The following is a 14461-nucleotide window of genomic DNA, read 5'->3' as shown; positions in this document are numbered from 1 at the left end:
AGATCAGCATAATTTAGATCTTTTGACTCACCAAAAGCTAAATCATCACATAGCTAAAAACATTTATCTGATAAATCACTAGCAGTCATATGCTTAATTTGGTTTATGTCGTACAAAAACTCAACAATTTCTTCATGGCTCTTAATTTGCTGAAATCTATCACAAATAGAAGTCAACATATATATATATATATATATATATATATATATATATATATATATATATATATATATATATATATCTACATCTTATGTTTTTAAATATATATATATATATATATATATATATATTATATATATATATATCGCATCTCTGGATCTAGGTCCATTCTTTCATCTTCAGCCCCATAGCCGAATTAGTCTTTTCACTTTCCTCTTTCTTGATGTTAGTGTGCCTCTGATTTTCGGGTTTTCAATTTCTAACTTTGATAGAACTCTTTTGCGTCTGTCAACTAGTCCTGGAATTTTAAATCACTTCTGAGAGACTTAAAATGGATTTCTGTTTTTTTCTAATAAACTGACAGCTTGATACACTCAAATTAATATCAATACTCTGCAGTGATTTGCTGACTACATTGATGTGAAGTAAAATGTCATGCCATACCTATTACCAGAGCTTTGAAAAGTAAAATCATGTATTTGATTTTCCAAACAGCTTGCCTCATGAGCAACCATTTTATCGTTGGTTTTATTGACAGTGATTTCTAGTAGATTTCTTCAATTTGGTATCTGATCGGAGTAATTTAATAAATTCTCATCTAGTTCCTATCTACATAGTTTCGGACAAAGGTTTCAATGTTATGCTAGAAATATGATTTTTTAGTATAGCCCAACGATGAATAGATGGCGAAAAAAGGTTGTAAATTTTTGTGACTAAGGAAGAAAAAGAAACTGCAAACTGTTCACGACTTAGTTGAGTGAATGGCTAGAACATGGGACGAAAAGTTCTTCCCATTCATGTTTTCCCCATTACCATATCCTTGTATTCTCATATCGTCCAAAGGTATTCTCAGTTTCAGTCCATTCGGTTTTTGCTAAATAAGTTCTGTCAGCTTAGCAATAAGCTTCAGCCAGATTTTTCAAATTAATTTTCGGTAAATGTAATTTTAAGTGAATTCATGAATTTAATTTAGTTGTGGTCCCACTATTATTATGCGATGAAGAAGGCAGTGTTGTCGATTTCCCGTCGAATAAACCTTGCAATTGTTATTGTTTCACTTAATAATTCTCGTTTTTACAGTTGCATTTTTAATGCTCTTGTTCATAATATTGATTTTTTATAATATTAAAAACATAATTTATTACTTCTTCAATTTCAAAAATTGGCTGTCCTCTTAAAATTGCCTCCCCTAAATTCGCCGCCCTGGGCGGCCGCCCAGTTAGCCCACCCCTGGGGCCGGGCCTGACTGTACTATACTTCATATTTCAGTCTGACTCTTCTAAAAACAAATTCTAGTTTCTGCAAAAAAGATCGAAGGGCATACCAATCTCTGGGGCAATGTACTAAGCACGCAGAGATTTTTCACCTTGACACATGAAAATCAAAGAACCTTTCAAATTCATTCAGTGGTTACTTACATCGATTAAAAAAAGATCACCGGATTCTTGAGCTTACCATTCAAGGTGAAAAGCTCAGTGCCGACGAAGAACTACCTAATGATGGGATTTTGCTATGAAGTGGAGTTAGTGGAGACCATAATTTCAGAAATTAATGAATAATTTTCTCAAATCGATAACGCTGCTACAAAAACCTTAGCTGCAAGTGCAATTGATGTGCTGGGCAGCCATCCTATTGAAACCAGACATCGTCGAAGTTGACGCAAGGTTTCAAATTGTTGGAATAATCTGATTGCGCAATAAATCTAGATACTTATATCCATTCAGATTTCCTATATTAAAAAAATGGACTAATTATATTATCGTTACAAAGTCCAGTCCACATATTTAATTTCTTTTGGTATTGCGTTGTCGCAGCAATATTCAAATGTTTATTTTCTCTAGACCAGCGATACTCAACCTTTTTCTTTCCTGGGCCACATATAGTAGCTATTGCCACAGCTTGCGGGCCGCAATCAAGATGCAGTAGTATACAGGGTGTTTCATTGGGAAAAGGAAATACTTGGATGGTGAATAGAGGTCAATGAGGCGGTTCTAGACATACTAAATTTATTGCGCAACCGACTTTATAACCGAGTTACAGGGTGTTTTATCGATTTTGCCCATTTCTTTCTGGGCCCATAACTTTAGAACCACCTTGTATATTTTTTTATATCGTACACATATGTCACATTTAGAACCCAAACCACCCAATTACTAATCACAAGACAGATCCAGGTCCGGATTAAACAAAATTATAAATCCATTGTGACCTTGAAACAACATGTCTCTGAGGAAAACTTTTATTGCAAGTTTCACATTTGTAAGGTCTCTCACCACTGTGAACTTTCATATGGTTATTTAAGTGATATTTCGTAATAAATTGCTTCATACAAATTTCACATTGGCAAGGCCTCTCCAGTATGAATTCTCATATGTTCATTTAGATGACATTGATGAGCAAACTTGTTAAGACAAATTTGACACTCGTGAGGTCTTTCCCCAGTATGAACTTTAATATGTTCCTTTAAAGTATTTTTTAGAACAAATTGCTTAAAACAAGTTCCACATTTATAAGGTCTTGATCCAGTGTGAATTTTTTATGCTCAATTAAATTATGTTTTGTAGAGAACTGCTTAAACAACTTACACAGTGGTCAGGTTTCTTCCCAGCGGCGTGAACTTTTGGGTGTTGCTTTAAACCACATTTTTTAGTAAAATTTTTCACACAAATTTCACATTTGTAAGGTTTTCTCCATTGTGAATTTTCATGTGTTCATGTAGATGAGTTGTTTTATAAAATTCTTTAAAACAGATTTCGCATTTGTAAGCAATTCTGTATGCACCCTCATAAAAGCAAATACTTCTTTTTATTCAAAAGATCCATTGATTGAACTCCATAGTGATATTTCAAATAAAAAGTCATAGGTATGCTATTTTGTAATAAGTATTATATATTTGTCAAACTGTACAATTTCATTGGTCTACAACGAACTAATTCGCTCTTCTCTCTCTCTCTCTCTCTGACCAATTAAATGTTAAAAAAAATCACTACTTTGCACTAAACACACAAATCTATAAACTAATGCAAGTCTCACACAGAATGAGAGGAAGGCCATGTAAAGAAATTAAATTGAAATTAAAAAGGAAATAAAAGAATAGTGCTCGCCAATAAGTGTTACCATGTCTCCAAGAAGACAGATGGTCTCAAAGCTACTTAGAAAAATGAAATTGACTGTCTACAAAACACTAATAAGACCAATGCTAATACAGGGTGTCCCGGAAAATAGTGCGTTCCTTAAAGGTATAGGTAGAAGGCACCATGTAGAACAAAAAACTCTTATAACATTTTTTTCTAAATGCAACCGTTTGACCAAAAAATTAAAATGTATTTTGTATCCAAATTTAAATCTGACAACTATGTGCGGTACGCAAATTTAAGCATAGACAGTCCCATGTAAATAGATAGAAGATGATAGTAAACAGATAGTTTTAAAGAATCCTGTTTAGTGTCAATGCCGAAAATGTTTTCGAATAGTGAGTGTATTACCTATTATGTTATTACCTATGAATGGTGTTTGTGAAAGGTTACTTGAAACATCTATTCGGTATATTAATTATTTTCAAGTAAGTACAACTTAGTTATTTCAGTTCACAAGTAAACAAATTACTGAGACATTATCTGGTGTATTTAAGTTCCACTGTAAACTATTAAAACTATGTAATTCAGTTAAAGCCCTCAGCAATACTCAGCATTCAACCCATTTAAACCTTACTAAATACATAATACTAGTTTAATTAAAAGATGTGTTTTTATGTTAAAAGATGTGTAATTCGTTTAAAATTATGCAATAGGTATTTCAATACATTTCAAAAGAAAATAATTTTAGTAAACAAATAGTAAATACATAAGTATTACCTACTATTAGGTTGGATTATTTTAAATAGTGTTAATCACAATCACAAACGAGTTCTTATTATGTTATTATGCCGTAGTGCGTACGATGTTGCCAGTTTATTAAAATTTCCAAACATTAAAATACAGGTATATGGAAAACAATGTTAACTTTTTTTTGGAAACGGTTAACTTTAGAAAAAAATGGTATAGGACTTTTTTGTTCCAAATTGTGTATTCTCTCCATACCTTAAAGGAACGCACTATTTTCCGGGACACCCTGTATATGGTTCAGAAACTTGGTCACTTACACAGAATGACCAAGAACTGCTCAAACGGTTCGAGTGAATGATCCTAAGAAGAGTATATGGCGGGATAAAAGAACAAGGTTTGTTGCGCAGGCGTTACAACCTGGGGTTGTACAGAAGTTTTGGAGAACCTGACGTTGTAATATTTATTAAGGTATCACGCTTTAGATAATTAGGGCATGTAATCAGGCTAGATTAAGATGCCATATTCAGAAAAGTTTTTGACCGAAGAGGGTCGATAGGACAACGAGCAAGAGGAAGACCGAGACTTAGGTACCAAGACAAACTAGAAAATGATTTGAAATCTATTGGAATTAGAGCATGGGGAAGAGTTGCCAGAGACAGGATCGAATGGAGGATTGTTCTGAAGAAGGCTTTGGCTCATAAAGAGCTGTAATGCCACTGATGATGATGAAAGGCCCCGTAAAAGATGGATAGACGAATAGGAAGATCTTAAAATCATGAACATCAGCCAGTGGCGAAGGATAGTATCCGACAGGGCAGAATGGGAGAACATTAATAAGCAGGCCAAGATTCACCAATGGACGTACCGTCATTAGAAGAAGGTCCTTCTCCAGTGTGAATTTTCAGATGTCTACTCAGATGAAAACTTTGAGTAAACTTCTTAAGACAAATTTGACACTCGTGAGGTCTTTCTCCAGTGTGAACTTTCATATATGTTGATTTAAAGTGCATTTCTCAATAAACTGCTTAGTACAAATTTCACATCTATAAAGTCTCACACCAGTGTGGGTTTTTGTATGTTTACTTAAAGAACATTATTTATTAGCAAAATGCTTAGCACAAATTTCACATTTATAGGGTGTCTCTTCGGTGTGGCTTTTCATATGTTTATTTAAACTTAATTCACAAGTGAAATGTTTACCACAAATTTCACATTTGTAAGGTCTCTCTCCAATGTGAACTTTGATATGTTCAGTAAAATTATGTGTTTGACGAAAACTTTTATTGCAAATTTCACATTTGTAAGGTCTCTCACCACTGTGAACTTTCATATGATCACGTAAGTTACATTTCGTAATAAAATGCTTCATACTTTCACATTTGTAAGGTCTCTCTCCCGTATGAATTCTCATATGTTCATTTAGATGACATCTATGAGCAAACTTCTTAAGACAAAGTTGACACTCGTGAGGTCTTTTCCCAGTATGTACTTTTATATGTTCTTTTAAAGTATTTTTTAGAGCAAATTGCTACAAGCAAATGTCACATTTATAAGGTCTTTCTCCGGGTGAATTTTTTTATGCTCAATTAATTATTTTTTGTAGAAAACCGCTTATAACAAGTTCGACAGTTGAAAGGTTTCTCCCCAGTGTGAACTTTCAGGTGTTGCTTTAAATCATATTTTATAGTAAAATCTTAACGTAAATTTCACATTTATAAGGTCTTTCTCCATTGTGAATTTTCATGTTTTCATGTAAATGAGTTGTTTTATCTTCTCTTCTTCGGATGCAAATCCACTAATGGATGTCAGCGATCACATTTTCCATTAACTGTTTCTTGCAATGTGTATCAGAGATTGTATGTCGTTAATACCCGTCCATTGCCTTATGTTTCGGAGCCAGGACATTTTCTTGCGTCCAATTGCTCTCTTGCCTTCAATTTTACCCTCGATTATATAAGTTGAAGGAACTGGTATTTTTCGTTTCGCATGATGTGACCCAGATACCCCGTTTTCCTTTTCTTGATGGTTTCGAAAAGTTGGTGTCCTTGGTTGATTCTTTTAAGGACATCTACATTTGTGACTTTCGCCGTCCATGGGATCTTTAGGATACGGCGATAAAGTTACATCTCAAAAGCTTCTAATCTATTTATATCCCTCGTTTTGAATGTCCATCCCTCTATGTCATACAGCAGCACCGACCATACGTAGCATTTAGTAAACCTTAGTTGTGTTGTTTTATAAAATTGTTTAAAACAGATTTCGCATTTGTAAGCAGTTCCAGTATGAACTTTCATAAAAGCAAATACTTCTTTTTATTCAAAAGACCCATTGACGGAAATTCATAGTGCTATTTCAAATAAAAAGTCATCTGCTATTTTATAAGTACATATTATATATTTCTTAAACTCACCAATTAAATTTTCAAAAAACCACTACCTTGAACTAAACAAAATATAAATCTATAAACTAATGCAAGTCTCATCGCATTCTGCTGATTTGGCTTTACCCGACTTCAGAGTTGAACAAGTCTTCAATACTAATGTAAAGGCAGTACTATTATACGGATCACAAACTTGGAGAATAACAAAACACAACACCGAAAATATTCAATCCTTCATCAAGAAATGCTTACGAAAAATTCTAAGAATATTTTGGCCCAACCGGATCACAAACTCAAACTTATGGAAAAAAACGAAGCAAGAACCAATACATAAAAAAAATAAGAAAGAGAAGATGGAAATGGGTGGGCCATACTGTGCGGAAACCAGACACAGACATAACAAAACAAGCATTGGAATTCCAACCTCCAGGAAAACGGAAACAGGGGAGGCCGATAAATACATGGAAGAAAACAATTATTAAAGGAGCAGAAAACATCGGCCTAACCAAGAAGTCAGAGAAAAAACAAAAGATCGGCAAAAATGGACAGTGACAGTAGATGTCCTATGTTCCAGTGGGAACGAAGAGGATAAGTAAGTAAGTAAGAGTTGAACAATTTTTTCTTGTAAATCTGAATCTCTATCTCTCTCATAGAACAAGTCTACCTAATATATTGCAAAAATTTGGCATACCATCAAAATTAATACGACTAGTGCAAATGACAATGACAGAAACAGAAGCATATGTATGCATTCAAGGACTGAAACAAGGCGACGAACCGACTCCAACACTTTTTAATCTTGTTCTTGAATAATGTAATTGGACGATTGACGGTGAGCGGAAATAACACACTTACAAACAAATCTACCCAATTAGCAGCATACGCTGATGATATAAACAGCAGAATAAGATAATAAGCCGAACAATGAACGCGGCGAAAGAAACCTACACTGAGATGAAACAGAGTGCAGAACTCTTTAGGAAACACTTTATAGACGATATAGAACATGTGAATAGATTCACGTACTTAGGCGCGGACCTGGTCGCAAACAATGAAGAAGAACCGGAAATAAATAGAAAGGTTTATGCTGGCAGATAAAGCCTATTTCGCGATGGGCCACATATTGAAATCGCGAGAAGTACACCGGAAAACAAAACTCCGATTCTATAAAACAGTTATCAGGCCCATAGTAAGTTATGGTTGTGAAACATGAGTTGTGACACAGAGATCTGCCAACGCATTAGAAGTGTTTGAAAGAAAAATATTACGTAGGATACTGGGCCCAATAAGTGAAAATTGACGAATTAGGTATAATAAATAAATATACGAACAATATAGTGAACCAACTCTAGCACAATACATTAAACTGCAGATATTACGATGTAGAGTACATGGCCCGCATGCATGAAAATAGAATCGCTAGAAAATTGCTAAATACAAGGAAAAAGACCTGTTCGAAGACTAAAAATGAGATTGGAAGACGAAGTACATGAGGATGCCAAAAACCTCCTAAAAACGCTTTCATGGAAAAAACAGCAGTAAATCAAAATGATTGGAGAAACTTGCCGAAGGAGGCCAAGGCCCAGTTTGTGCCGTAGTGCCATTGGGTGGATGGAAAAGTAATCCAGAGATGGAAGCCCCAAAGAAATAGAACAAGAGGAAGGCCCCATAAAAGATGGATAAACAACGTACCGGAATGGAAGTACATTGTTAAGCTGGCCAAGACTCACCAAAGGACATAGCGTCATTAGACGAAGAAGGTCCTTGTCCAGTGTGAATTTTCAGATGTCTACTCAGATGAAAACTTTGAGCAAACTTCTTAAGACAAATTTGACACTCGTGAGGTCTCTCTCCAGTGTGAATCTTCATATGTTGATTTAAAGTGCATTTCTCAATAAACTGCTTAGCACAAATTTCACATCTATAAGGTCTCACGCCAGTGTGAGTTTTCGTATGTTTACTTAAAGAACATTTATTAGCATAGTTCTTGGCACAAATTTCACATTTGTAAGGTGTCTCTTCAGTGTGACTTTTCATATGTTTATTTAAACTTGGCTCACAAGTAAAATGTTTACCACAAATTTCACATTTGTAAGGACCCTCTCCAATATGAACTTTTATATGTTCATTTAAATGATGTCTCTGAGGAAAACTTTTATTGCAAGTTTCACATTGGTAAGGTCTCTCACCACTGTGAACTTTCATATGGTTAGTTAAGTGATATTTCGTAATAAATTGCTTCATACAAATTTCACATTGGTAAGGTCTCTGTCCTGTATGAATTCTCATATGCTCATTTAGATGACATTTATGAGCAAACTTCTTAAGACAAATTGGACACTCGTAAGGTCTTTCTCCAGTATGAACTTTTATATGTTCCCTTAAAGTATTTTTTAGAGAAAACTGCTTCTTGCAAATGTCACATTTATAAGGTCTTTCTCCAGTGTGAATTATTTTTGTATGCACAATTAAATTATTTTTTGTAGAGAACTGCTTCAAACAACTTGCACATGTATAAGGTTTCTCCCCAGTGTGAACTTTCAGGTGCTGCTTTAAACCAGCTTTTTTAGTAAAATCTTTAACACAAATTCCACATTTGTAAGGTCTTTCTCCGTGACCTTTCATATGGTCATTGAAGGTACCTTTTTCAGTAAACAGCTTATAGCAAACATGACATTTATGAAGATCTTCTCCAGAAAGAAATTTCATAGGTTCCTTGAAATTGTTCTTGTGTGAAAATTCTTCAGGACCAATTGCAAAATTTAATGTCTTTTCTTCAAAGCATTGAGTCACTGATTCTTGTTCAGGTACTGATTGTTCAGAAAGTGCTTTCATCATTTCGATTCTCTCTTCTTTGAGGTCAAAACCTAAAATAAAAACAAATCTATGAAAATATGTTTCTTTTGTATTACAAGAAAAAATACTGTAGGAAGTATTGAACATAATTAAAAATAACAAAAGTTTTGAAGAAACAAATATATTAACAGGTTAAGTACAATGTACACCCAATTGGGTGGACACAAGTGCTCCTCGCTGGTGTCAAGACAAAATCTTGTGATCGTCTCAGGAGTGCCAAAGCTATATTCTCTTTATTTATTATCTTAGAACAATATTTTACAAATACCATTCGGTTTCTTGTGGGAAACACAAGATATTAGTACATTTGAACTTGTCCACCCAAGTGGGTGGATAAGTCCACCAAGGGGTGACGTAAAATTATTGAATCACTATAATAATGAACATAAAAATAAAAGTCCACATAATACACTAGATTATTTCATTCATAGGAGATTATGACCAATAGAAAGCTACAGAAATCTGAATTAAATCGATAATTTTTGATAATCTCCCGTCGTTAAGTATATTACGTCAGATGCCCTTCGTTGCTACGAAAAAATACATTCAGTGACATTAATGACAATTAATGTTTTAAAAATTATAAAAGTGATGACTTTCAATCGTCAAATATTTATAAAAACTGTGTGTTTAATGTTACTTACATAAATAAATTACAATAAAATTTTGGTTTTGAACAGTTTTATTCATGAAATAATCGCAACAAATTGCACTCGACCTCTGAAATTAATATAGAATTTTTGCTCTCGTGACACATTGACATAATTTCACTTGCCTTTGGCTCGTGAAATTAAAACTGTCAAAGTGTCACTCGGGAAAAATTCAATAATTTCAGAGCTCTTGTGCAATTACTACTGATTATTCCATTCATAGGAGATTCTGACCAATAGAAAGCTACAGAAATGCAAATTAAGGTGATAATTTTTGATAATATACCGTCGTTAAGTATATTACGTCAGATGCCCTTCGTTGCTACGAAAAAATACATTCAGTGACATTAATGACAATAATTAATGTTTTAAAAATTATAAAAGTGATGACTTTCAATCGTCAAATATTTATAAAAACTGTGTATTAATTTGTACTTACATAAATAAATTACAATAAAATTTTGGTTTTGAACAGTTTTATTCATGAAATAATCGCAACAAATTGCACTCGATCTCTGAAATTAATATAGAATTTTTGCTCTCGTGACACTTTGACATAATTTCACTCGCCTTCGGCTCGTGAAATTAAAACTGTCAAAGTGTCACTCGGGAAAAATTCAATAATTTCAGAGCTCTTGTGCAATTACTACTGATTATTTCATTCATAGGAGATTCTGACCAATAGAAAGCTACAGAAATCTAAATTAGACTAATAATTTTTGATAATTTCCCGTCGTCAAGTATATTACGTCAGATGCCCTTCGTTGCTACGAAAAAATACATTCAGTGACATTAATGACAATTAATGTTTTAAAAATTATAAAACTGATGACTTTCAACCATCAAATATTTATAACAACTGTGTGTTTAATTGTACTAATTTGAACTTACATAAATAAATATCAATAAAATTTTGGTTTTGAACAGCTTTATTCATGAAATAATCGCAACAAATTGCACTCGATCTCTAAAATTAATATAGAATTTTTGCCCTCGTGACACTTTGACATAATTTCACTCGCCTTCGGCTCGTGAAATTAAAACTGTCAAAGTGTCACTCGGGAAAAATTCAATAATTTTAGAGCTCTTGTGCAATTACTACTGAGAATTCCATTACTGAATCAATACCAGAAGAGACAGAAAATTTACCTGTTCAAGAACCGAATCAAGTATCTGATGATAATCATGAACCAAGATTTTCAGATTTTCAATCTAGCATTAAATCAGCTAGAACTAAAAATAAACCAAGATATTTGCAAGATTTTGTTCAAAAATAGGGCCAGTGAATGCAGTATAATTTAGCGTTCTTAATGTTGTGACAAGAGCTTGTCATTATTTAAATAATGGTTTTGTCATTCTAATGTCAAGTTTATGCCAGGGAAAAGCCTAATTCTGCAAAAGCTATTTTAGTACACTATAAACTAAATCCTATTAGTTAATTTTTAACAATCTTTCTACACATACTGTCACCATTGAAGATCACTTCCTATATTCTATAGATCTATGCAGTGGCGGGTCTACAGGGAGGGAAAATGGGAAAATTCCCCACAGACAGGAAAATTCAACCCAATAAATATGCTAGTTAGGAAAATTAAGGGAACTTAATGCATTTAAGTTATTATTTATGTCTTTTATGTAGTTTGGGTTTATCTTTTTTATGTCTTTTGGTTGGTGTTTTGAACACAAGTTCAAAGACAAGTAATAAATTAATTAAGTCAATAATAGAGAGAAAAGCTCTTCTTGCTATACCCTATTCCACAAATATATGACTGTTTTGGATTATCTCGACAACGAATATTTTACTGTGCCAAATATGAAGAACGAAAGTAAATTGCAAATTACATTGTTGCTTATTGGAATAATTATTAGAGCCAGTTACTTTTGTACTTCTTATGTTGCACATTAAAATATTCGTTGTTGAGATAATCCAACAGTCATATATTCGTGGAATGGCATATACCCCTAAAATCAGGTGGCTTAACCACATAAAGTAATACAGAGGATGTTCCATTACCCAGGGCAACCCATTACAAAGCCTCTCCATTTGGTATGTCCTTCGATGGGGAGAGCTAGTGGTATAGCTTGGGGGGTCAGGTCAGATGGGTACCACTCCATTACAGAGTGTGACAGGTTTGATCTTCGGACATGTGAGTCTCACTGTTCCATTGGAACACACATGTCCCCGCGGCTGTACATACGAGTATGTGTCTGTGTGTGTGGTTGGTGTTTCATTAGAAGTTTGCTCCCTAAGGCCCATTTGGTATGTCCTTCGATAGGGAGGGCTGGTGGTATAGCTTGGGGGGTCAGGTCAGATAGGTACCACTCCATTACAGAGTGTGACAGGTTTGTTTTTTGGACATGTAGGTCTCACTGTTCCATTGGAACACACATGTACCCCGGGGCTGTATGAGTATGTGTGTATGTGGTTGGTGTTTCATTAGATGTTTCCCCCTAAGGCAAATTTCCTCTCCCAAGGAAAATGTCTATATCTACCACTGGATCTATAATATATACCTAGGTATGTACTTACATGTATCCAGGGCCGGATTTACCACTAGGCCGACTAGGCACTGGCCTCAAGCGCCAAATTTGTTAGGCCGCGGAACAGGCAGATTTTGTTCGGTGCATCACAAAACTGGCAACCAACTTATACATCATCAAAAGCAGCACTATCCATCAGATAAAAAAGACAGTTATTTAACTGATAAGCTATTTACTCGTAAACTTAAAAATGGAGAAATAATAAATATAAATTGGATGTCATTTTCTCAGAGAAAAGGGTCTGTGTTTTGTGTACCATGCATATTGTTCAGTTGATCTGCTAACGCAAATACATTTACAACCAGTTTTAATGATTGAAAAATTGCTTCACATAGAGTGGTAGTCCACGAAAATTCTCGTTGTCATAAGTCACACCAGCAAACATTAAAATCGAGAGGTCAAATAAAAGGACATGTTAGTTCAAGTCTTGCTGATCAGTTAAATAAGGAAACTAAAAACTGGAGGAATGTTCTTAAGCGTGTTGTTGCCGCTGTAAAATTTCTATCCACAAAAGGATTAGCTTTTCGTGGTAGCCATGAATATTTAGGACTGTTTGATCAAGGCATCTTTTTAGGTTTATTACAATTTTTATTCGAATTTGACTCCTTTCTTGCAGAGCAATTGAAAGTATATGGCGATGGAGGTTCAGGTACAACTTCATACATCTCCTAGTCAACATAATGAAGAAGTTATCCTTCTTATGGCTGAAAATGTTCTAAGACAAATATTAAATGAAGCTAAGGAAGCAAAATATTTTGAGATTATGGTAGACTCCACTCCAGACATATCTCATATTGACCAATTATTAACGTTGGTACTAAGAAATATAACTAGAGATGCCATACCCGTAGAGCGCTTTTTGTGTTTTTTGCCTAACGTCGGACACAAAGCTGAAGAGGTTGTAAATGCTATTATCGATGTTTGTGATAAATTCGATTTGGATATCACAAAATGCCGTGGTTAGTCATATGACAATACCAGTAATATGGCAGGGACTCAGGTGTTCAAACCAGAATCAAAAAACTATGTCCTCAGGCTGAGTATGTCCCATGTGCCGCTCATTCCTTAAATCTGGTAGGATCTGTGGCCGTTAGTTCATGTGTGGTTGTTGTTTCTTTTTTTGGTCTACTTCAAGAACTGTACAATTTTTTCACAAGTTCAACACATTGATGGGAGCTTTATTTGAACCAAAATGCTCTGTGGTACTTCAAAGCCTATCTAAAACACCTTGGTTAGTGAGAAACTATACTTGTCAAGCTCTGAAAGAAATTTGGCCAGCAATTACAGAATCTTTGAAACTAATAGAGAATGACAGGAACGAAAAACCTTCATGCCGTAGTGATGCATCTGCTCTAAGATTAAACCTTGAATCACTAGAGAGAGACAGTATTTTTGTTCATATTTTGGAGTACCGTTTTAGAACGATTACAAAAAGTCAGTACTAAACTTCAGTATGAAGCTACAACTTTAAGTAAAGTAAAAGGATATTACCAGTCGTTGGCTGGTTTTTTGGTAGAGCTTGGTAAAGCCAAAAGTTGGTTGGTTATAAGAGGGTTGAGGGGAGGGGGAGATCAAGGCGTAGGGCGCCAAAAATATTAATGCCTAGTAGGGTTCAACATGTAAATCCGGCCCTGGATGTATCTATCTATTTTTCTCACCTGAACAACTGGCTTCTGTTTCACTTTTACATTCTTGAATATCTATTGATGATAATAACTGAGGTTCCACATAATTTTGTTCATATTCCTCCAATTCTTCCTTTATTTCAAGCTTAACTTCCATAACTAATAAATAAATTGAAAATTGTAGTTAATATTCAGAAAATACACCACTTCTTTGTGTAATATACAAGTTAAATGTTGTATTAGAAGTTAGAAGAAAATCACAATACACCACCAGAAAATTTAAATTAATAAAAATTATAAATTAATAATCTTGACACTCTTGACTGACACTAGTGACATTTTAATTTTAAAAAAAGTTTGCTTTAAATTTTAAATGACAAGTTGACACTGTTGTTGCCAGGATCACTCTAGCTCACTCCCACTCAG

General features: G+C 34.3%; 1 protein-coding gene across 3 annotated transcripts; it reads right to left on the bottom strand.

The window, feature by feature from the left end:
* Nucleotides 1-3028: 3028 nt before the first annotated feature.
* Nucleotides 3029-14460, bottom strand: LOC126886673 (gastrula zinc finger protein XlCGF8.2DB-like). 3 transcript variants are annotated; one of them, XR_007698750.1, is made up of 3 exons: nucleotides 14069-14460; nucleotides 4269-9230; nucleotides 3029-3358 (listed from the first exon to the last, which is right to left on the bottom strand). XR_007698750.1 is itself a non-coding variant. In XM_050653659.1 (2 exons), exons 1-2 carry the CDS (start codon nucleotides 14190-14192, stop codon nucleotides 8074-8076), a joined length of 1281 nt encoding a protein of 426 aa, XP_050509616.1. In that variant the 5' UTR covers nucleotides 14193-14460; the 3' UTR covers nucleotides 3029-8073. The 3 variants fall into 3 exon arrangements, 2 of the variants coding, with proteins under 2 accessions (XP_050509616.1, XP_050509617.1); XM_050653659.1 differs by having other exon boundaries at nucleotides 3029-9230; XM_050653660.1 differs by lacking the exon at nucleotides 14069-14460 and adding an exon at nucleotides 12400-12540 and having other exon boundaries at nucleotides 3029-9230.
* Nucleotide 14461: the final 1 nt, after the last annotated feature.

The sequence above is a fragment of the Diabrotica virgifera genome, chromosome 6, assembly GCF_917563875.1.
Source record: "Diabrotica virgifera virgifera chromosome 6, PGI_DIABVI_V3a".
In the NCBI taxonomy this organism is placed as follows: domain Eukaryota; kingdom Metazoa; phylum Arthropoda; class Insecta; order Coleoptera; family Chrysomelidae; genus Diabrotica; species Diabrotica virgifera.
The sequence above is the reverse complement of the archived record's forward strand: the minus strand, read 5'-3'. Positions and strand labels throughout refer to the sequence as shown.